Source organism: Medicago truncatula, chromosome 4, assembly GCF_003473485.1.
Source record: "Medicago truncatula cultivar Jemalong A17 chromosome 4, MtrunA17r5.0-ANR, whole genome shotgun sequence".
In the NCBI taxonomy this organism is placed as follows: Eukaryota; Viridiplantae; Streptophyta; class Magnoliopsida; order Fabales; family Fabaceae; genus Medicago; species Medicago truncatula.
Genome location: NC_053045.1, coordinates 32,548,024 through 32,571,253, shown reverse-complemented (window position 1 = coordinate 32,571,253; position 23,230 = coordinate 32,548,024). Strand labels below are relative to the sequence as shown.

General features: G+C 34.3%; 3 protein-coding genes across 4 annotated transcripts; all 3 read left to right on the top strand.

The window, feature by feature from the left end:
- Positions 1 to 4,621: 4,621 nt before the first annotated feature.
- On the top strand, positions 4,622 to 6,925 carry LOC25492573 (extensin-2). Its single transcript, XM_013600736.3, has one exon. The coding sequence runs from the start codon at positions 4,682 to 4,684 to the stop codon at positions 6,707 to 6,709; it is 2,028 nt and encodes a 675-aa protein (XP_013456190.2). The 5' UTR covers positions 4,622 to 4,681; the 3' UTR covers positions 6,710 to 6,925.
- Positions 6,926 to 15,717: 8,792 nt separating this feature from the next.
- LOC25492571 (uncharacterized) lies at positions 15,718 to 18,069 on the top strand. 2 transcript variants are annotated; one of them, XM_024781272.2, is made up of 5 exons: positions 15,718 to 15,846; positions 16,950 to 17,005; positions 17,099 to 17,134; positions 17,214 to 17,608; positions 17,689 to 18,069. In XM_024781272.2, exons 2-5 carry the CDS (start codon positions 16,979 to 16,981, stop codon positions 17,729 to 17,731), a joined length of 501 nt encoding a protein of 166 aa, XP_024637040.1. In that variant the 5' UTR covers positions 15,718 to 15,846; positions 16,950 to 16,978; the 3' UTR covers positions 17,732 to 18,069. The 2 variants fall into 2 exon arrangements, with proteins under 2 accessions (XP_024637040.1, XP_013456188.1); XM_013600734.3 differs by lacking the exon at positions 17,099 to 17,134 and having other exon boundaries at positions 17,689 to 17,936.
- A 2,189-nt stretch (positions 18,070 to 20,258) lies between these two features.
- Positions 20,259 to 20,561, top strand: LOC25492570 (extensin). Its single transcript, XM_013600732.2, has one exon. It carries the CDS (start codon positions 20,259 to 20,261, stop codon positions 20,559 to 20,561), a length of 303 nt encoding a protein of 100 aa, XP_013456186.2.
- Positions 20,562 to 23,230: the final 2,669 nt, after the last annotated feature.

Sequence of the window (23,230 nt, the reverse complement as noted above, 5' to 3'; positions counted from 1 at the left end):
CAAAAGGTACGTTTTATTAATTGTGAGACCAAAATGAAAACTTGAAATTATTTGAGGGACCATTGGATCAAATAAGCCTATTTTATTTCATGAAGAGAAGATTTTTATTTAAGTAATGCGATAATTGTATAAATTTACCAACAACTACGGATTTATGCGAGTCTGAATACTTCAAAAATATTTATTTTATTTTATATGAGTTGATAATTTTACAAAATCCCATTAATTTCATCCGCGTAGGCACCTATTAATCTTCTATGAGTATTTAAAATATAGTTTATTTTATTATATTTGTGTGTATCCATTAAAATATTCTTCCCATACCAGTCCATGGTGAATTTTATTTGTTGCTACCAACCATACATGCAAAATTTTGGTCATACTTAATTATATATCTAACCCAGGCAACGCCGGATAAATACACTAATATATACTCATATCGTGTTTGTTACATATTTTTTAATATTTAAATTTATTCTTATTTATTTGTAACATGTGTGTTATTTGTATTGAAAATTAAGGGCATTTTTGGAAAGAGAAAGAGTCAGCTTAAAAGTGCTGAAAGAGATTATTTTCTTTATTCTATACTATATATACTATATATATAAAGAAAACCACCTCGTTCAACATTTTTGGGTTGGATTTTTCTTTCCAAAAATACTCTTAATTTAATATAGTGCTAACAAAATCTTTTTCTAAAATATTTTGAATCCTAATCTTTTTCTTAGAGGATTTAAAATTCAATTTTTAACATTATTTTTTGTCCATGTTTACTATATAGTACTAACAAATTTTTTTCTAAAACATTTTAAGTCCTAATCATTTTTCAGAGTGTGGGACACAAATGTGAATATTTAGGAAATGAATGGAGGCCATTTCTCAAAATTCTGATTAGCATTTTTTCAACACGATGTAAAATGAAGTCTTCAATGGTGAGTTGGGTACAGGGCACCAGGAGCAACTAATTGTCAAACAAATTAATTAAGCTTTGAACTCATCTTGAATAATATGTTGAACCTTGTGGCAACCGTGTAGTGAGGATAACACTTGGATGATATTGATGACATTAGTCAACCATAATGTAATAAGTGACTTTCTTCTTTCTCTTTCATAAGGATATTTTATTTTTTGTACACCTATGACATTATGGTTGATCAATGTCACCAATATCACCAACCTCAATCACCCAAGTACTACCTTGTTAGCCTGAAAACCTTCGTCCAAATTTGATCATGAGACTTTACAATTGTGTGTAAGTTTTACGATCCTCTTTGTCGCACACCAATGATAAATAAGTCAAACTTTATGTATATGTATATGTTAAACCAGACAATATGATATTATTGTCGATATATCTGATCGAAGGTAGTCCAATATCCGACGCATATTGATGTTTGATATCATTCATGGTCATGTTTGTGCTTCAAGCTTCATATATTGTCAACTTTTTGGCAAATGAGAACGGAGACATTGCCGAGTCTGAGGAAGCCGCAAGGAAAATAATAATATATGCAATCTTCTGTACAATTATGTATATATAATATGCATTTATTTATTTTTGACAAACATATAATATAATATGCATGTTGAATTTCTGATAGTTACTATTTAACAGAATGCGTTGAAAAACCGTGAATAATATGTTGCAACTAACCTCCTTTCAAGAAAGAAATATATGTCTTGCAACTAACTTGGTACAATTAGGGACACAATTTTTAAATTGAAAGTATATAACTAAAAGCAAATATTTGTTCATCCAAAATCCAAATACCGATTAATTGAAGTATATAACTTTTTTTTTTTTTTAGGGAATTGAAGTATATAACTAAAAGCTAGAAGAATGACTCTCCAAATTATTTGTCTACTAATGTGTGTGACTTCCATATATAGCTAATTTTACGCTTAAATTGAGAAATACTAATAAAAAAAAATTATAATATACTCAATTATGGAAATTCAAATAAGTTTGATCAAATTTATGAAAAATCCACATATATATGTGTTTTATTTTTAAAATAGTAAAACTTATTTAAATTTCAACGAAGAAAAGTAATGTGCCTTGCTAACATTCATCTTTCAAACCCCGATTGTGGAATCCCGTCTAACAGTATTGACATTTTTACCGTTTGAGTTAAGACATATAGACACAATACCATAGTTAATGTCTGCGTCAACATTGCATTTTAACAAACCAACCCTGGGAGGTTGCCACACAGCGGCATGTGTTTGTTGTTGAGTCATGGTGTGAGTCTGATGTACTCTTCTAGCACATCCCCAAGCGTTAAGCACTGCTTGTGCACGCTGCAAAATCTGATTTGGTGATTCAATTTTGTTTTCCCACAATTGCAAATTTTGTCTTTTCCATATACTCCAAGAAGTCATAGAAAAACTCACCAATGTTTCACTGACAATCGCTGCCACATGCGAGTGAAGACATCACCAAAGCTTTTAGCCCCATCCATCAATTCTTTCAACAAAGGCCAAAGATTTACTTTCCGCCAACATGTTATACTATCCACACAAACAAGAAATAGGTGCCAATTATACTCTGTGTAAGATTGACAAAATATGAGGTACAATCCACTCCTTTACAATTCAACCTTTGTCTATTCGGTAGACAGTCCCTTCCAAGGCGCCACATAAAATGCTTAACCTTCGGAGGAATCGGTAGAGACCACAACTTATTCCAATCACCTTCTACTTTCCATTCATCTCTATTAATCAACACATCTACACAAACACGATATGCACTTTTAACTGAATAAACACCTTTCTTATCAAACCTCCAAATAATTGCATCATTTTGCTCACGGAGAAGTAAAGGTATTTTAAGAATTTCATCAACATCCCTCAAATTAAAATTATTCCTAATCAGCGGTTCATTCCAAGATCTAGTTTGAGGATTAATTAAATGACTTACGGTGGCGGTTGCAACGGGTTGAATTGTTGGAGTTGATATAATAGGATTCGCTGTTGGATTAATTATTTAACTAATCAATTATGGATTGACAATAATCAATTATTATAAGTTAATGTTATTATATAAATTATGGTATATTGTGTTAAGCACTAATTAATGATGAATATGTGTGATTGGACTATTCTTTCTAAATGGATCGTAATGGGTTGGACCATTTAACTAAGCCCAATGAGAGGTCCCTTCCCTCAGTCGTTTAGCTATTTAAATGTCATCTCATCAGACGGTTAAAACTATTCTGAACATTCTGGTGCTAAACGGAATGAGGGTAGTTATTCCTCTCATAACTTGATGGCGGTCGCTCATAACCTTAAACATACAAGGTACACAGTTTCTTCTTCTTTTGTATAGATGATATGTTATAACTTGTATCTATTGATTCATGGCTAAATATTAAAACTTTTATCATTCGCCTCATTTTGGAGCCAAGGCGAATGCCAAATCGAAATACTTGAACCATCACCAATTCTCCACCACTAACCTATTTTCAGCAATATTCAAGAAGACCATATGCTACGCCAAACATAACTAGGATTATCATACACAATTTAACGTGATAACTAACGTATTTGTTTTGTCTTCTTAAATCAAATAAACAATATAAAAAACATCATATCATATTACTAGTATACCACCAAATTAAACAAGAAATGATTAATATTTCAAACCTTTCCACCGTCGAACTCTTGGTGGAACTGATCAAAGATTTATTATAAGAACTTATGGTTGTTTTAAAGAAGAGGCTAAAATGTGCACATACAATGACCGATTACAAGAATTATAAAAATATTATATGAAGGTAGGTCGACTGAGATAGACAGTAATTATATATACACCAAGTCAATTACATTGTTTAAATCAAAACGAAATATTCCTACAATACATATAACCATTTCTCATTAAATAAGTACCATATCGACAAGACAAGTAATTAGATTGTAGTTTATTAATTCATTGACAAAAGATAATTTTGATTTTTTATAAGAAATATGGTTTTCTGGACCAATAAATTAAATCCAAATAACGATCAAATACACAACATTCTGTAAATTAAAAATGATGCATCACTCCATATTACATGTATTATATTATAAGCAAATTTGTATATGTATTTAGTCCAAATTTGGATTAAATGTACTACTTACTTCTTTTACATATATTTTATTCCATTTGAACATTAGAGAATTCTGGCAAATTTGGAATTAATTTGACTTTATCATATGTTTCACACTTGGGCTCTCAATCATGCTTGCCAATTCTTCTATCTAAAAGACAAAGGATATACTAATTTGAAATACACCTTCTTTGACGCGTTTTCACAAATATTTGTTGTTCATATCTCTCAAAAATAACTCATTCAGCGTTACTTTGTATTCATCACCTACTCATTCCATTGACCTTGCTCATGCTTGTTTATGGAAAACATTAACTCATTCAATTAAAAACCACAATGCATCAAGTTTTAATATACAAAATGACATGAACAAAAACCAAAAGGTATAGAAAACACACCATCCACGAAATAAGAATATAATTTAAAACTTTAAGCCAGGCTGTCTTAATGCATTTGAGAAATTAAGAAATCTTATAATTCAAGCTTGGGCAACACTATATAAAGAGTTGGAATGCAAACATAAGCAATCACAGTAACTAGCTATCACTCTTCCAAGGAACTGAGTACAGAAATACACATTCTTAAAAAAGATGGGAACCTCATTTGGGTTGAGGCATTTGCCTCAACTCATCTACGCAATAGCATTTTGCGTAATTGCAAGCAGTGTCGCTGCTGATGATTATAAGCCTTACTATGGCGGCCAACCAAACAACAACTATCCGCAACCAACACCACCAAGTCATGGACAACAGCCACCATATTATTTCAAATCACCTCCATATTACTACAAATCCCCACCTCCACCTTCTCCATCGCCACCACCTCCATATGTCCACAAATACCCACCTTATTACTACAAATCTCCACCTCCACCATCTCCCTCACCACCTCCTCCGTATGTGTACAAGTCCCCACCACCTCCATCTCCCTCTCCTCCTCCTCCATATGTCTACAAGTCACCACCTCCTCCATCACCTTCACCTCCCCCACCATATGTCTATAAGAGTCCACCACCACCCTCTCCATCACCACCACCTCCATATGTCTACAAGTCTCCTCCTCCACCAACACCCTCACCTCCCCCGCCCTATGTTTACAAGTCACCACCACCTCCTTCCCCTTCACCTCCTCCTCCATATGTCTACAAGTCACCACCTCCTCCATCTCCTTCACCTCCCCCACCATATGTCTATAAGAGTCCACCACCACCCTCTCCATCACCACCACCTCCATATGTCTACAAGTCTCCTCCTGCACCAACACCCTCACCTCCCCCGCCCTATGTTTACAAGTCACCACCACCTCCTTCCCCTTCACCTCCTCCTCCATATGTCTACAAGTCACCACCTCCTCCATCTCCTTCACCTCCCCCACCATATGTCTATAAGAGTCCACCACCACCCTCTCCATCACCACCACCTCCATATGTCTACAAGTCTCCGCCTCCACCATCACCCTCACTTCCCCCACCCTATGTTTACAAGTCACCACCACCTCCTTCCCCTTCACCTCCTCCTCCATACGTCTACAAGTCACCACCTCCTCCATCTCCTTCACCTCCCCCGCCATATGTCTATAAGAGTCCACCACCACCCTCTCCATCACCACCACCTCCATATGTCTACAAGTCTCCTCCTCCACCATCACCCTCACCTCCCCCACCCTATGTTTACATGTCACCACCACCTCCGTCCCCTTCACCTCCTCCTCCATATGTCTACAAGTCACCACCTCCACCATCCCCATCTCCACCACCTCCATATATTTACAAGTCCCCACCACCACCGTCACCATCACCCCCTCCACCATATATATACAAGTCTCCTCCTCCACCATCACCCTCCCCTCCCCCACCATATGTATATAAGTCACCACCACCCCCATCTCCATCCCCCCCTCCACCATATGTCTACAAGTCACCACCTCCACCATCCCCATCTCCACCACCTCCATATGTCTACAAATCTCCACCCCCACCATCACCTTCACCCCCTCCACCATATGTATATAAGTCACCACCACCTCCTTCCCCTTCCCCTCCTCCTCCATATGTTTACAAGTCCCCACCCCCACCATCACCTTCTCCTCCTCCACCCTATATTTATAAGTCGCCACCACCTCCATCTCCCTCTCCTCCCCCACCATATGTTTACAAGTCACCACCTCCACCGTCTCCATCCCCACCACCTCCATACGTTTATAAATCTCCTCCTCCACCATCTCCTTCACCACCGCCTCCATATATCTACAAGTCACCACCACCACCATCCCCTTCACCACCACCTCCATATGTCTATAAGTCCCCTCCTCCTCCTTCTCCTTCACCCCCTCCTCCATATGTTTACAAATCTCCTCCCCCACCATCTCCTTCACCCCCTCCACCCTATGTCTATAAGTCACCTCCACCTCCTTCAGCTTCACCACCTCCTCCATACTACTACAAATCTCCACCTCCACCTTCTCCATCACCTCCTCCACCATATGGCTATAAGTCACCGCCACCTCCTTCGCCTTCACCACCGCCTCCTTATATTTACAAGTCTCCACCTCCACCATCTCCATCACCTCCTCCATATCATCCCTACCTCTACAACTCACCCCCGCCTCCCATCTATTAAGCTTCCGGCTATTATTTGAAAAAATTTCAATGAATTATATTCAGCATTGTTGTGGTTAATTTGTATTCAATCTTTTGTTAATAAAAAAGTCTATGCTTTACAGTGAATTAAGAGCCTTATTTTGATTCAAATGCATCTGTGCATGCATGGTGTTAATTCATAAGTTTGTATTTATTTTTCTCCTTTAGTTGTTTTTAAGAAAATATTTTTTTTGTTCGTTTTTACCTTCTTATCACTAAAATCGGCTCAAAATTAGATACCAAATAATATTATTTGATTATTTGAATCTAGTGAATGCACAAGATAATATACATTGATGAATCCAAATAAATAGCAGTATAGCAGACCAAATGAATAGACCACCAGTAGTATGATTAATGAAATTTTAAGGAATTAATTAAACCTACATACGACAATTGTACCAGTATTACATACCAATAAAATGATGAGTTTAGTATTCTCTCCTTGGATGCTATGTTCTCAAGAATTACACAGTTTTGATTGAATAATGAGTAACATATTAGTTTGTTTGCTATGACTAAAAACAATAGAACTTCTACTATATGCATACAGTGTATGAGTGTGAACGATCATGAATATAATTGAAATCACAAGAATCAAGCACAAACTATGCGAATAAAGATGGATACAAACATAGTTAAATGTCAAAATTTGCTTATACTTATCACTAACTAATGCAATTTGAATCATTGATTTGATCAGGTTTTGTTTTGCAAGAACAAAAGGGAGTATATTAATAATGAGCAAAAGTGTGCATAAAAGTTTACAACCAAAATCATCACCCATAATGACACCAACCAAGACGAGATCAAATTGCATTACACAATTTCCTAACGTATTTTCCACAACAGCCAGCATCATTATTATGCAGTGTATCTTCATTTTACCACTTTAGTTAAAATAAATAAATGAAATTATAGCATTTAGATCATTCAATAAGAGAGGCATGTAATCTGAATTCTACCCTTAGAACCAGAACAAAATATTACAAGTCTCACAAATCAAATCAGACATGTAAAAATGGAGGTTTGTTTTGCAAATAATGGCAATTTTAGTAGCGTTTTTTTACGAGTGGTTGTTTACCAGAATGCCACAAACCCTGCTGCCGTTAATTATAAGCGACGGGCAGTTTACTATAGAGCGCCACAATACATATGGTATAAAATGGTGGTTATAATCTCCGCCATTATACTATTGAAAAATAAGTGCAACATTCTATAATACAACAAACCCTAGCCATTATCTAGCAACTGTACAGTGTCCAAGGATCCAATAAACATATTAGACTCTGTATGGAAGGACTTTGGGAAAAGGGAAGGGGAAAGAGGATATTCCACACACTTGAATATGAGGTTTACTTCTCTTCATAATACAAATTCCCCCTAATATTGGAGAACTCAAAAAATGTACTGCAAGAGGACTTTAAAGAGCTTAAAAAATATTCAAATCACTTCCATCTTTTTATAATACTCTCAAAAATAAAACTAAATAAAATACATTAAACATAAGCATTTCCTTTTCAAATAAACTGTGAGATTTTTCTCTTTCCCTCCCCTCCCCACCCCAAAGCCCTCTCATTTCCTCCTCTCGAGACTGTCAAACGGAACATAATGAACTTGGAAATTTTAAGATAACCCTACTTTTCTCATCTACTTTGATTTGGGTTCTGATAGTGTTAGTATTCTAGAGTTCTAGTATCAATGTGATGTGATTATTACAAGCCTTGAGCTCATGATGCTACTAGGACTCTCATGACCATACCTGACCGTTAAATCATGAACTCGAGGCTTTCCTACCATTTTATTTTTCTAGTAAATTTAAATATCAAGGATAAGTTAACAATTGTTATGTGAATGTTTGGTAAAACATAAAATTGAGCTTATGGCTTATACCTTATCAGCTCATATGATTAAAAGAGACCTGTTTGCTAATTGTCATTTTTACACAAGCTTATATCTTATTTTCTTGAGCTTATAGCGGTTTTTGATAAGCTAATTCAAGTAGCTTATAGCTTATCATTTTTTATCTTTATTTTACCCCTGCAATCTTAATTTAAAAAATAAATATTAATTAAATGCTTACTTTTTTATGTCATTTCATATTTATAAGCTACTTGAACAACTAATTTACCAAACACTACAAATTCAATTGCTAACTTATAAATCATCTGCTATAAGCTAGTGTATCAACTATCGGCTATTTTTTTACCAAACAAACCTAGATTGTCATAATAATAGTCATAGTGAACAAGTAATTCTTTACCAATGTAATGTATCATTAAATGATGAAATTGCAAGGCACGACGTCGTGACCCGGGTTCGAATCCGAGACCTCACAGTTGTGGATGAGTTTAATTTTAGTGGATTACCACTTCTTCCAAGACAAAAAAAAAATAAAAAATGCAGAGAAGTTACGAGTAACAAAAATATAAAATCAGTTACATTGACAAACATAAGTTCAAATTTATTCAAGTAGCCTAAGATGGGATGTAAGAAGAAAGAGAATACGGAGAACCTGGTAAGGGATTAAGGCACTGGAAGCGCATCGACTTCCCCCGTCGCTTGAGCACTGACTGTGCGTGGTTGTTCCTCAAAGCACACCTCCCCTTACACATTGGAAAGCTAGGTAGTCTACGATTCGGTTGAAAGAAAGATTAAGATAACTATTATCATCAGTTTTTTTATTTTACAAGGAACTACTCAATTCGAAAATTGTTGTTGACACATATCATAACGCTGAGACACACGAGTAAAATACGAAACTGCACATTGGTAGTTAACTGTCGAGAAATTCAAAAACCGGCTGCAGTTAACTGTCCAGGTTTTCTTGGCAGCTAACTGTCGAGAAAAATGTTTCATCAGATGAAACAGCCACTTGCTCCCCTACACACTTTTCATCATCAACTTCCATACCACTTCCATCTAATCCCCAAATCCAATATTTTTTACCTTCAAATCTTAGCTCCAAAATCATTGAAGCATCAAACATAGGAGATATCAACACACTTTTGACGTAAAAAAAAGAACAGTATTAAGCATTTTAATCGGTTGATTTTTAGCTGTTTTTGTAGTTTTTTACGTGAGTTTACGTTCTCACTATCATGGGAATCCTCGACAGTTTAGTGCCGAGTTATAGGAACTTCGGCAAAAGGAAAAATTACATCAACTAGTCAAATACCTTCTTCGTGGGAGGTTGTTGATTCCAAAACTCCGGATAGTCAACCGTCATCATCACCAACAGCTTCATCATATAAAAGAAAAAAATGTGCTCGTCTTAGTAAAACATCACTTTCCCCACTTCCACCACCTTCTCGGTATCCAAAGCCTAAGGCTATTCCGGTTACGAGGCTTATTGATTATATGCCACGGTTCATGCTTCCATTTATTGAAAAAGTGGTGGATGTTATTGGCGATGGACATTGTGGATTTCGGGCTATAGCCGAGTTCATGGGATTGACTGGACAAAGTCATATCATGATCCGTACACATCTTATTCAAGAGTTGAAAGATCATAGAGATGATTAATTATGTTGAAGTATTTGCGGGTGAGGATCGTTATAACTACATTTTAGATGGCTTACATCCTCCCGCAAATATGAAAGGTTGTGCACATCTTGTTGATAAGTGGTTGACTTTTTCGGACATGAGACACATTGTTGCTAATTATTACAAAAGGTGTGTGGTTATGTTGACAAATCTTGAAGTTGGAAAATCAGAATCTTTTTTCCCACTAAGAGGGCCACCACCGTCGGGAAAGCGAAAAATTCACATCATGTGCCTTGGGGTAATTCCGAATCATTTCATGCTTATTTATTTGAAGAATGGTTGTTCACTACCTCCATCATCAACGGAGTGGCACAATCACAAGAAAGAAGATGCGGTGACTTGGGAAGATGAGTATTTGGATCAACATGAGTTGTTCCGAAAACTCATGATTATTGAAAGTGGAAACAAACCGCCGCAACCACAAAATGAGTCAAACAAAGCGACACCTATTTTGTTGGACACTCCCGAAAAACCAAAGCAACAATTTGAAGTTATTGCGGAAGATGAGGAAGATTCTATTTCATTTGATCTTCCCCAATCACTTGGTCTTTAATGAGGGATTTTTTTGTCGGTGTTAGTCCTTTTTTTTGGTAGAAATTACACCGACATATATTTTGGGGTCGAAATTGTAACGCTAATTTTTTGTGCCCAGTATATAAGTAACATTATGTAATTTATATAAATATATGATAATATGACTTTTATGTTGTGAAACTAGTGCATACATAATGTTTACGCATTTATGTTTGCGCATTTTATGTACATTTTATTGATTATTACGTTTCGTTTAATTACATCATAATGTATGATTTTATTTCATAAAGCTTTTGTGAAGTGAATCACGTCCGAGGTTGAAAAAATTGAAGGCCGTGTTAGATACTCCACTTTTAAAAAGACGGTTAAGGTTATAATAACGTCGACCGACTCTCTTGATGATTTGAAGGCACAACTTAACACTTATTTTCAGCATCTTTGTGAAATCAATATACATGTCACTTGTTTGGTCAAATGCCATGCATAGACCTAGGAGAAGATAGAGATGAATACACATGGAAAACGACAAGCTATATATGCCTTGACTTATTGAAGACGATAGCGACGTTGCATTTATGTTTCGGAATATGATGGAAAATAATATATTATATATGTATGTTCGTTCCATATGCAATTGTGTTGAATGTAAGTAGGGATTTAATTTAATGATATGTAATGAGTTGTAATGTGTTGTTTAATTATGGACACTATGTAACGTTTTGATGAATTTCAAACTTTTGTGTATTTTGAACCAAATGTCGGTTTGATTTAATTATGGACAATTGTAAAAAATAGGCTTAATTGCACTTTTGGACCCCTATCTTTCCAAAAGTTGCGGTTATGGACCCCTAACTAATTTAAATACAAAACAGCCCCTTATGTTTTGATTCTTTGGCAGTTTTGGACCCCCAAGGCAAAAAATAAATAAAAAATTTGACACATGACACCTCACTTAGGGTGCCACGTCAGCGTTGACCGAGTCAACAATGGACTGGGGGTCCAAAACTGTCAAAGAATCAAAACATAGGGGGCTGTTTTGTATTTAAATTAGTTAGGGATCCATAACTGCAACTTTTGGAAAGATAGGGGTCCAAAAGTGCAATTAAGCCTAAAAAATATTGTATTTTTCTTGCTTATGATTGAGTTTAAATGTTTTCTGAGTTATATTATCTTTGGAAATGTTCTGGTTTAATTACAGGTAAAAACTGTCCGATAAATGGCTTGGAAATGCTTTAGAATTATGCAGAACCCACTGTCTGCATAATTGTTTTCCCCAACCGTTAACTACCGAGGTTTTACTCAGCAGTTAACTGCAACCGATTTTTGAATTCCTCGGCAGTTAATTGTCGATGGGCAATTTCATCTTTTACATGTGTTTCTCAGCCTAACAAGATGTGTATACAACAATTTTCATTAGATTCTACGATTCTAGGATAAATTAAAAACATTTGGGTCAACAAAAATTAATTTATCATGACCAAATTTTAAACTAGAAAAATAAATTTTTGTTAACTAAAATGTCTTTTTTGGTGGTCGGGGTTTTGAACCCCAGACCTTGCATATATTATGTATTTAAAAATATGATTGGAGGGAGGAGAAATGTTACGAACACTCTATTTCTAGCACTTTCTCTAAGAGTCACTTTTCTACTCGGTAAAATTTATATGAGTCTCACCACTTTATGTGGAATCCATATTTTCAATGTGTGGAACTCATGTGAAATAAAAGGGTGATCGTTAGAGAAAGTGATGTAGGTAAATTGGTGGTGCGTATAGAAGATGAAGTGGCGCGCAAGAAATGCTCACTTGGAATAGTGTAGATTTGATATCTGATGTCGGATTGACTCGAATTTAGCCGTTCGAAGTCATCTGAAGTTCCAAAACTACAATTTTATTAGATTCCAGCAAATTTTGTGTTCTAAAAACCAATTCATTAAGGACGTGGAAATCAAATCAACGAATTTTTAAAAAAAAAAAATATAGAAATCAGACTATAATTAAAAAGAATCAAAATAATCAACATAGAATATAGAAATCTGACACAATCTAATGGAATCAAAATAATCGATTAGAAAGTATGAAAATCCAACTTTACTGAAAATGAATTACAATGATAGTGATATATGGAAAAACCTAGAGAACAACTATTGTTCATCACCTTCAACATTAAGCAAAGATCATCCACCGTCTTGCCTTTTCCTTCATTGATCATCATGATTGCCTTCAATATCCCATGGAAATGTTTAGATCCTTCACCTATTGCATCCAATTTAGAAGAGAAAAAATAAAAACTTTGTGCAATCCCTTCGCAGCTACCTAGTGTATTACAAACATCAAAGCAAATATGCGGTGGTGTATTAAGAAAATTCAACATGATGGAGCATAACTTAGCAAAAACTCCTAGTGAAATTGGTGCAAATCTTGGGAAAGATAGAATTGAAGATGAAGTAGATGCTACAATGTATAGAGGTATGGTAGGATCATCGAGGTAGCTTTGCAGCACAAGGCCAGACTTAGCATTCTCAGTTGGAATGATAAGCAGATATATGCAAAATCCTAAGGTTTCTCATCTATTAGCTACAAAAAGGGTAATGAGATATGTGAAAGGAAAACTAAGTTGGGGCATACTACTTCCAACTCTGAAAGATGATTCAGTTGCTAAGTTGGTTGGATACCCAGATGCAGACTGGTGTGGTGATAAAGATGATAAGAAGAGTACTGCAGGATATTAGTGGTTGCTCTATCTACTTGTGAGTCTGAATACATTGTCGTTGCAATGAGTGCTTGTCGGGCTGCTTAGCTAGATGCATTGATGACTGACTAAGCATCAATGAAGAAGGAAAGGAAGAAGCAGTGACACTAAAGGTTGATAACCAATCTACAATAAAGTTAGGAAAGCACCTTGTGTCACATGGAATAAGTAAACACATAGAAGCAAGGTTTCACTTCCTCAGGGATCAAGTTACCAAAGGAAAGCTGATTCTGGAGCATTGCAAGACTGAGATGCAGATTGCAGATGCAATGACTAAGCCATTGAAGATAGTGACATTTGAAAGACTTAGAAGAATGATGGGCATGGTGGATTCAGCAAACATGAATTAAGGAAGAGTGTTGGAATGCGTTAATTCAAGTTTGTATTAGACTATATACCCGTTGGGGCATAAAAGTTTGTTACAAGTTAGTTAGGTAATCTAGCTAAGTTTGTTACGTTTGGTTAGATAGTTTGCTAAGCAAGCAATGTGAATAAGCCTCTTATATAAGGCATGTAGTAATCACTTGGGGTATAAAAGTTTGTTACAAGTAAGTTATGTAATCTAACTAAGTTTGTTATGTTTGTTTAGATAGTTTACTAAGCAAGCAATGTGAATAAGCCTCTTATATAAGGCACGTTGTAATCACTTTTCATCAGTTTACAACAATAATTCTCTACTTCTTCTCTTTCTCTCTTTTCATTCTCTCAAAATCAACACAAAATATAGTTACTTTGTTCCACCACTTTTCAAACACAAAGCATTAGATCTACGCTAAAACTGGAAAATCTCATCTTTCTAGCGCCAATTTATTTATAATGATTTTTGGTAATACAAACAATATAATCAAAAAATAGTTAAGGACTGAATTGAAGTCCTTTTTGGAGTTCTTTGGGTTTAGCGATTTATGATCTCTTTTCTTATGTGTTTGTTGAGAACAAATCAAATTGTTCTTATTAATGTTAGAATTGCTTCCAACAACTTTAATAAAACAAACTATCAAATGACAACTTAAAAGAAATAACACTCAAATGAGCATTCAAAAGAAAGAAGAAGAATGAAAATGAAAGGAAAAGTGCATAATGCAGTAAAGAAAAATGGAAAATAAACCAATAATAAAGTAATTAAATTGTGGGGAATATAATGATGGCTGAAATTTGTCAATTTGTCCACCACTCCTTAACCCGTTTGCTCCCACGACGTGGGTGTTACAGAGCTTTCAGAAATCAAGGATTTCGCCTCTTATTCATATATATATATATATATATATATATATATATATATATATATATATATATATATATATATATATATATATATATATACACGATCTAAATTAAAAGTAGAAATAACTTCCTACACTTGACATAATTACAAGGCATTGGAAAATAATTTCCATCCATTCCAATTGTAACTTCATATTATTTCTCCTTATCTTTGGTCAAAAACCATATGCATGCAACACATTAAATCACTTGATCGAAATTGCGGTATGTCGAAGTCTTGATCGAAATTTCTTTGCACTTTGCAGCATGTCGAAATATTTTATTTTTGGTATTAACACGTACCAACTGAGTTATACTCATGGGACACACTTCATTATTTTTTTAACTGTACTATTATATATTTTTTTGTACATCATTTCCCTTTATTATTTAGGCTTAAATATGTATTTCATCCTTGCAATTAAGGGTCGTTTAAAAATTGATCCCTGTATTCGCTAATCCTTGCAAACTAACCTTGCAATCATTAATTTCGTCCTTTGACCAACTTAATCACTACCACGTCACTAATTTGATGATGTGGCAATCACTGCCACCCATGAAATTCCAATTTTGCCCTTAAGAAGATGACAAAATATTGAAGAAAGAATTGGAAATTCAGGGGTAAAATTGGAATTTCATGTGTGACAGTGATTGCCACGTCATCAAATTAGTGACGTGGGAGTGATTAAGTGGGAAGAGGGACGAATCTTTAAATGATTAAACAATGCAAGGGTAAATTGTCAGGGTTAGCGATTACAGGGACCAATTTTTAAACTACCCCTAATTGCTAGGATGAAATACATATTTAAGTCTATTATTTATAATTTTTTTGTTTATTTTTTTAAAATATTATGGTATTGAACTATTGACAAAAAAATAAAATAAAAATAATTCATTCCAAAAAGCAAAAACAAAAACCCAACCCTAACAACAAAACTCAGTAGCTCGGCCTCTGAACAACAAGTAGCAGATACAACAAGTTGGAGTTGTGCGAAAATCATCATCATCATCATCATCATCCAGGTTTGTTTCGCCTTCTCTCTTTTTCTGTTCGGAATTTCCTTCCGCTTTCTCGATACGGCGTTGCGCGAGTATGCGATTCCATCGCTGGCTGCCGTATCCGCCCCTTCAATGCGGCGCGATTTCAGGAAAGTTAAACGGTTGAGTAGATTGACGACTGTTTGGGAGAACTTACAACTTATGAAATTGTTCATAAGCTATTTTCAACTTATTTTCATGAATTCTTTATGTTGGAAATATAGAGGATAATGTTGATGCTACCGAAAATGATCATTTAGATGATATTGTTGCTGAAAATGTTGATTTTGTTGATGATACTGAAGATGTGATTGCCATAATTTAAATAGAAGATTTGATCTTTTACAAAATTTTGTGTTGTTATTTTATTTGGGGCATATCAATTTGATAGAGACGACTCTATTTTGAAGGAGGTAGCTTCCTTGCTGCCTCTCTTTGTTTAAAAATTATATATATATTCAAAAATTTACATTGTACTTGAATTACTTTATTATTTGATAAACTGTAAATTTTAGTATGTATCACTTTTAAAAATCAGTAGATGAAGTATTATCAATGATTCAATGTTAAGCAATTAATCATAGTTGATCCCTGATTGTATACTCTGCTGTCATATTTAGATTTAATTAGTGCAAAGACATCCATAAATGTCTCTTTTATTAATCATTTTGGTCATCAAATCACTATTTAGATTTAGGATAATGGGTGTAAATTTAAAAGTTGAGGGGGTTCAACTGAATCCCCTGGTTAGTAGCTGGCTCTGCCAATGACTGCTATTGATTAATTCCCTCTGTATTGAAGTAGTCACTTGTTTATACAAGCCTATGCTCCCGGGATCTTGTTTAACATAAACTAATTCATATGTTAGTGATATTAGGTTATTAGACTTAGACCTAATTGAATTGTTCTAATAAACATGGTTAGTCACTTGTTGAATAGGTTATTAAGTATAAGCATGCAGTGTTTTTAGTTTCATTAGTCTGTGGATGTTCTTGTGGATGATTATAAAAATCACGATTCATGAACTGATATCCAATAGATTGTGCATAAATCAGATTATTCTAAATATTTTTATTTAATGGGTGCAGGAACATAATTGTGGTAGACTTTACTCTAAATGAAGTCCAAGATGTCCAAGAAAAAGGTGTGACATACATATATATGTTTTATTTATATGTTTATGATCATTTTTATCTGCTTATGAAAAAAATGTTTCTTGCTGTGGGCTAAATTGAAGGAAAATGATAAATGTGTAGAAGAGAATAAGCAAACGGTAATCTTGAATTTGGCTGTAAATGGATGGGTTTTTCTTACTTTGTTAACTGCTTACTAGAAACTGTTTGTGGCTGCAGCAAAATGATGAATTGATTGCAGCCAAATTGGAAGACGATATGGCTCTTCAGGATTCATTGAGAAAGGTTAATGACTTGTTTATAATTACCCTAATAGAGAACGAGATTCGCGCTACTTTTTTGAAAGAGGAGATGGATGCATTAACTGCGAAAATACCGGAGCATTTTGCAGCTGCATTCTGTTTAAAGGTTAGTAAAGTGTACATGAAAATGAGTAAAGAGGTCAGTGAATTTTTCAATATTGATGACTTAATTGAGGAACAATTGGAGCGTGTTCCAGTTGCATTGACAATACAGTCCATTAAAACGAACATGAAATTGCGAAAATTTATCGATGAATTGTACATGGATGGACAAGTAAGGTATGCTGCTTTGTATGTGGAGAAGTCTAGTAGGTAAGTTATACACTGGATTTGTGTTTTGAGTAATTCTAGTTTTCCTTTTTAACTTCTTACAGTTTTTCTTGTCACTGTAGGTTAATCAAAGACAAAACAGAAAAGCAAGACAGAAAGCCATAGATTGCGGTCAAATTGTGGACTTGACTGTATTTGACAATCCACTGAAGATATGTAAGGGGGTAAAAAAAAAAAACCTGGTCATGAGATGTATGAAATAGCTACTTATTTAGAAAGTAACTGTGAAACAAGAACATATTCTTTAGAAGGTTCTCAGATATTGTTTGGAAAGAGGATGTGCCTAAATCACACGTCCTCTCATGTTTAATTTGATACTATCTGCTATGTTCTTTGTTTAGATAATTATCATATATTTCAAATATACATGCTGAGATAGAGGTAGCAAAATGGGCCTGACTCGTTGGATTGGCCCGTTTAGCCCTCTATTTTTTACAGACTGAGTCGAAGTGTTGGACTTGATTATTTAAATTGATTCAGTTCATTTCGTCTCGTTATTTTGCCCAGCTTAAGTGTGGCTGACGGTCCACTTTACTATCCTAATAGAAAAACTAGAATTATTTTATACACTGAATTTTAATCCTTAAAAAAGCTAAATTATTTAATCCTTAAAAAAAGTGTGGAGAAGTCTAGTAGGTAAGTTATACACTGGATTTGTGTGGCTGACGGTCCACTTTACTATCCTAATAAAAGCTAAATTATTTTATTATTTCTGAAAAAAATGATTTTTATCATGATAAAAATAAAGACAAAATAGATTATGATCTTTTTAAAAAAATGTCAAAAGCTAATCTCTAAATTATTGAACGTCAAAATCATTGATATTTTAATCCTTATGAGACCCTTTTTTTCATAACTAATTGCTTTTTTAATCACTTATTTTTCTTTTCTAGATAATTACCAATAAAAACACAATAATGTCACGTTCTAATCTTTTGACGCCTCAACGTTTTTTTTACCTTTTATATTTATTTTAACAAAAAATTCATTTTAAAGGATATAGAAAATAAGTGTCAAGATTGAGGTGATATTTAAATTGAGTTCAATTTTTAAGTCGGGTATCATTCAATATTTATCCCATCATGAAGGAATTCTTAACCAAACTTTACCCGATCGAACTCAAAGTTATTAGGCTCTCGATCCTTTCATGCTGGTATAAATCCTGAATGGTATAATTCCACTATGCGCTTGATAAGAATTATTCTATCATGCCAATTTCCATACTAGGCGAGTGTGAGAAGCAAATGTGGATGTATGGGAAAATGTCTCAAAATTCTGATTAGCCTTTTTCTCTCTTTCTCTCGGACGATGTAAAATGAAGTCTTCAATGGTGAACTAACTCTGACAAAAGAAAATGGTGAGTTGGGTACAGGGCACAAAAGCAATTGTAAGAACATTCTCTTTCTAATACTATCTTTGACATACTCTTTTACTAGTGTGTATACCCGTGCGGGGAAAATATTTATACTTTTTATATCAAATTGTATTAAATTTAACAGAAGGTTCCAAGAGTATACTATAAACGCGAAAAAAGAACACATAAAAATTAGAGAATTTGTAAGCTTCATGGTGTATATAAAATAAATTTCAATAATCATAGCATAAGATGTGCTAATAATAAGAGCAATAAAAACCGGTTTAAATACAATGTCATGCTCTTGAACGTTAGTGACATAGATTCAATACTCTGACACACATTAAATATACAATGTCACATCAGTTCAAAACTTTTTTTTTTTTGGTAGATAGACGAAATGACAGAGCCATTATAAATTCACACACACAAGTGAAGGTACCGGGGTTCGAATCCCGGTCATGGCATCCGACCTAACAATTTCGACATTTTGCCAGTTGAGCTAGGACTTTTAGATACATCAGTTCAAAACTTACATGTGCAATTTGTGAATAGAATCTAAATCATTTTTAACGTCGCAATATTTGACACATTTGAGGTTTACCAAAAATTGCCTCTAAAACAAATTGTGGAACAAAATGAAGCATTAGAGAGGAATCACCGTCTTTTACAACATACATAATAAACGCTAAATAAAAGAGGTTAAAATTAACAAATCATATATTATAATAAACAAAAATAACTTAGATTTCAATCAGAGAGAAAATAAGGAAGCTAATAATAATTAAGGAACAAAACTGAACAGAAGAAAACACACCTAGCAGCAGCAAGATGTGAAGAGACAACATCGTGATAATTAGTAGCATTGTGAAAAGAGTTTACTACAATGACAATAACATTTGTCATCTTCTAAGAGCATCCTTCCTTAATACTCTTCTTCAAAGTATTGTTTCTCATATATATCACATCGCATAAGCAAAATGTACATGAAGTTTGTATACAATACTTTTTAATTATATTTCATTCCATTGGAATTGGAATATTATATAGTTGTGGCAAGTTTTGAATTAATTTGACTTTATCAATTGTTTCACACTTGATGTTCTCAATCATGCTTGCCAGTTCTCTCTAAAAGCCAAAGGATAAAAACAGAACAACCTCAGCTCTAACACGTTTTCACAAGAATACGCACATTTAGAGAAGATGGGAACTTCAGTAGGGTTGAGGCACTATGCGTAATTGCAAGTATTGTTGTTGCTGATGATTATAAGCCTTACTATGCCAAACAACAACTATCCACAACTAACACCACCAAGTCATGGCCAGCAGCCACCATATTATTTCAAACCACCTCCATATTACTACAAGACCCCACCTCCACCATCTCCATCACCACCACCACCACCACCGTATGTTTACAAATCTCCACCCCCACCATCTCCTTCACCTCCTCCACCTTATGTCTTTAAGTCACCACCACCTCCTTCGCCTTCACCGCCACCTCCTTATATCTACAAGACTCCACCTCCACCTCCACCATCTCCTTCACCTCCTCCATATCATCCCTACCGCTATAACTAACCCCCACCTCCCGCGTATTAAGCTTTCGGATATAACAACTTGAAATTTTTTCAATGAATTATGTTCAACATTGTTGTGGTTAATTTGTATTTAAGCTTTTGTAGTTCAATTGTGAATGTATGGTGTTCATCCATAAGTCTATAGTATTTCTTTTAGTAGTTTTTTATATTTTTTATTCACTTTCATATCACTAACATCAACACACAAAATTACGTACCAAAAAATTCTTGTACGCCATGAATTGTTATTTGATTATTGGATTCTAGTAAATACTTATCACTTTTCATAATCATACAAAAAAAAATATGTAGAATCCAAATAAATAAAAGTATAACAAAACAAATTAAGAATCCACCGGTAGATAATATGACTAACACAACTTTCACGCAATTAAGCAAACCTACATGCAACAAGTGCACATATTGTAACCGTTTAATTAGTTGTTACAATATGTGCACTTGTTGATCGAAAGATGACGAAAAGTAATAGAATTTCTAATCTATATGCAGCTTTATGCAATGTATTAATGTGAAAAATATAATGTGCAATTGATGTAATGAATGAACACACAGTATACATATCTGAAATCACAAGATCCACTACCATAATCTCTCGATTTCCTGCAGAATTACCAGCGGAATTTGGTGATAATTCCGCATGAAACCCGTTTCCTGCGGATTTTGCAAAGAAATTAGGTTCCTGTGTAATACCTTCGTGCCTGATTTTAGGATCTGCAGGAAACAATCGATCAAGGTTTGAGGAGTTTTCCTGCCTGGTAACACTTTCCTGTGAACATTCTCGCAGGTAATATATAAGATTGGAAAAATAATGTGGATTTAAAAACATAAAATCGCTGATAGTGACATAATAAATTTCTTCATTGTGACTACTTATTAAAACAATCTATTTGCAGCAAAATTCTCAAAATACATTAATAAATATATATAAAAAAAGTTAGGTTAATGGTTTATATAAAAGATTTCTAATGTTATGTTAATTCTCAAAATATTTTAACATTGAATATAAACAAAAAATATATATTAATTACAATCGAGTTTGACATTTTATTTGGATATATGTTTATTTAGACTTAAATTTAAAACTATAGGTCTATATTTAATATTTAAAATTAATAAATTCAAAATCTTAAAAATTTCAACAAAATAAACAAACTGCAGGAAAATCCACAGGAACAAATATATTAAAATCGCAGGAAAATCCGTATTAATACCTGCGGAATTTCATAAGGAAAGGGAGAAATAATATTTGATAATAATTCCGCAGGAAAATAATAGTTACCTGCGGATGTCCCAGCGGCATCTGAATCCGCAGGAAACCTCGTCTGACTAAGGGCAGCAAAATCCTCAGGTATTCATGCGGATCATTTCCACATGAAAATCTGCAGGAAAATTGAGAGTTTCTAGTAGTAATCGACTTCCTAGGTCCAGGGCCGTCCCTGAGTAATTGGAGGCTCGACTCTCATGTGAAAATATGCCCCTAATAAAATAAAAAATATAATTTTTTTAAAAGAGCAATTATCTATTGAAATTGAAAATAAGATCCATAAAGATTGAAAAAAGTGTTTATTGTAACTAATACATAAAAGATCAATATTTTAATCAATAATATAAATACAATTTAAGTGAATATCTTTATCAATCTTTTGGGTTATATTTTTCCTTAGTTTGTACAAAGCCAAAAATAAATGGTCTATAATATTTGTTCTTTCAAGTAAAACAATTATAATATTTGTTGTTAGAGTGTAACTATCTTATACAAAATAATGTATAAATCAAATCCATATAAAATAATGTATAAATCAAAGCCCTCATATTAATTAAAGAAGCAAAAAGCAAAAAAAAAAAAAAAAAAAAAAAAAAAAAGGAAAAGAATATCATAAAACAATGAAATGGGGGTTTTGAACCCATAACCTTGGTTGGCATTACCAACTTGCAACAGTGTCACTGAGCCGCTTCAGCAAATACAAAGAATAACTCACGTTACATTTATTATTACTTATTTACTAGGCTATAAATTTTTTTATGAGGCCCATACCTTGGGGAGGCCCAGCTCCATTGAGCTGTTTGCACCCCCAAGGACCGGGTTTGCCTAGGTCACCTGAGAACTGAATTAATGCGCTTCTCCTCGACATTCCTTTTGCGCTTCTCCCCGACATTCCTTCAAACATCCATCTTAAATTTCTCCAACTCTATCAGATCCTATCTGTCTGGAAAGGATTCACTCCAGCGAGTTTCATTCATTTTCTATCATGTGATCAATCTTCAGCCTTCAAACACCACACAACTCAGAAACGACAATTAAACTGAGACGGGGGGAGTATAGTTAATTTGCATATTGTTTCTCTAAATTGTATTTGTCGTAATCGATTTAGTGTAGGTGATTAAAACACTTGACATCATTTGGGAGTCATGATCATGATTGGGCGTTGAATTGAATATCTGTAAGACTGAAATCTTTTGACATTCGTGTGATCGAAATAAGCATCATGGGGGTTGTGCCTTTCAAATATTGGGAGACCAGTAAAGGACGATAAAGAGAGTTGTCAGGGCTTTTGACTTAATGAATCTTCTTCCACCGGTAAAGGATCCTCAAAATGGGTTTTTTCTACTTCGATCATGCATGAGTATCACCAAACTATTTTTTGGCCT

Excerpts from the sequence above, each read along its gene's own strand:
- LOC25492571 (XM_024781272.2), top strand. The coding sequence starts at position 16,979 with ATGAAGTCCAAGATGTCCAAGAAAAAG. Across the intron at positions 17,006-17,098 it reads CCAAGATGTCCAAGAAAAAG|GAAAATGATAAATGTGTAGA; the intron begins GTGTGACATACA and ends GCTAAATTGAAG. Across the intron at positions 17,609-17,688 it reads TATGTGGAGAAGTCTAGTAG|GTTAATCAAAGACAAAACAG; the intron begins GTAAGTTATACA and ends TTGTCACTGTAG.
- LOC25492573 (XM_013600736.3), top strand. The coding sequence starts at position 4,682 with ATGGGAACCTCATTTGGGTTGAGGCATTTGCCTCAACTCATCTACGCA.
- LOC25492570 (XM_013600732.2), top strand. The coding sequence starts at position 20,259 with ATGCCAAACAACAACTATCCACAACTAACACCACCAAGTCATGGCCAG.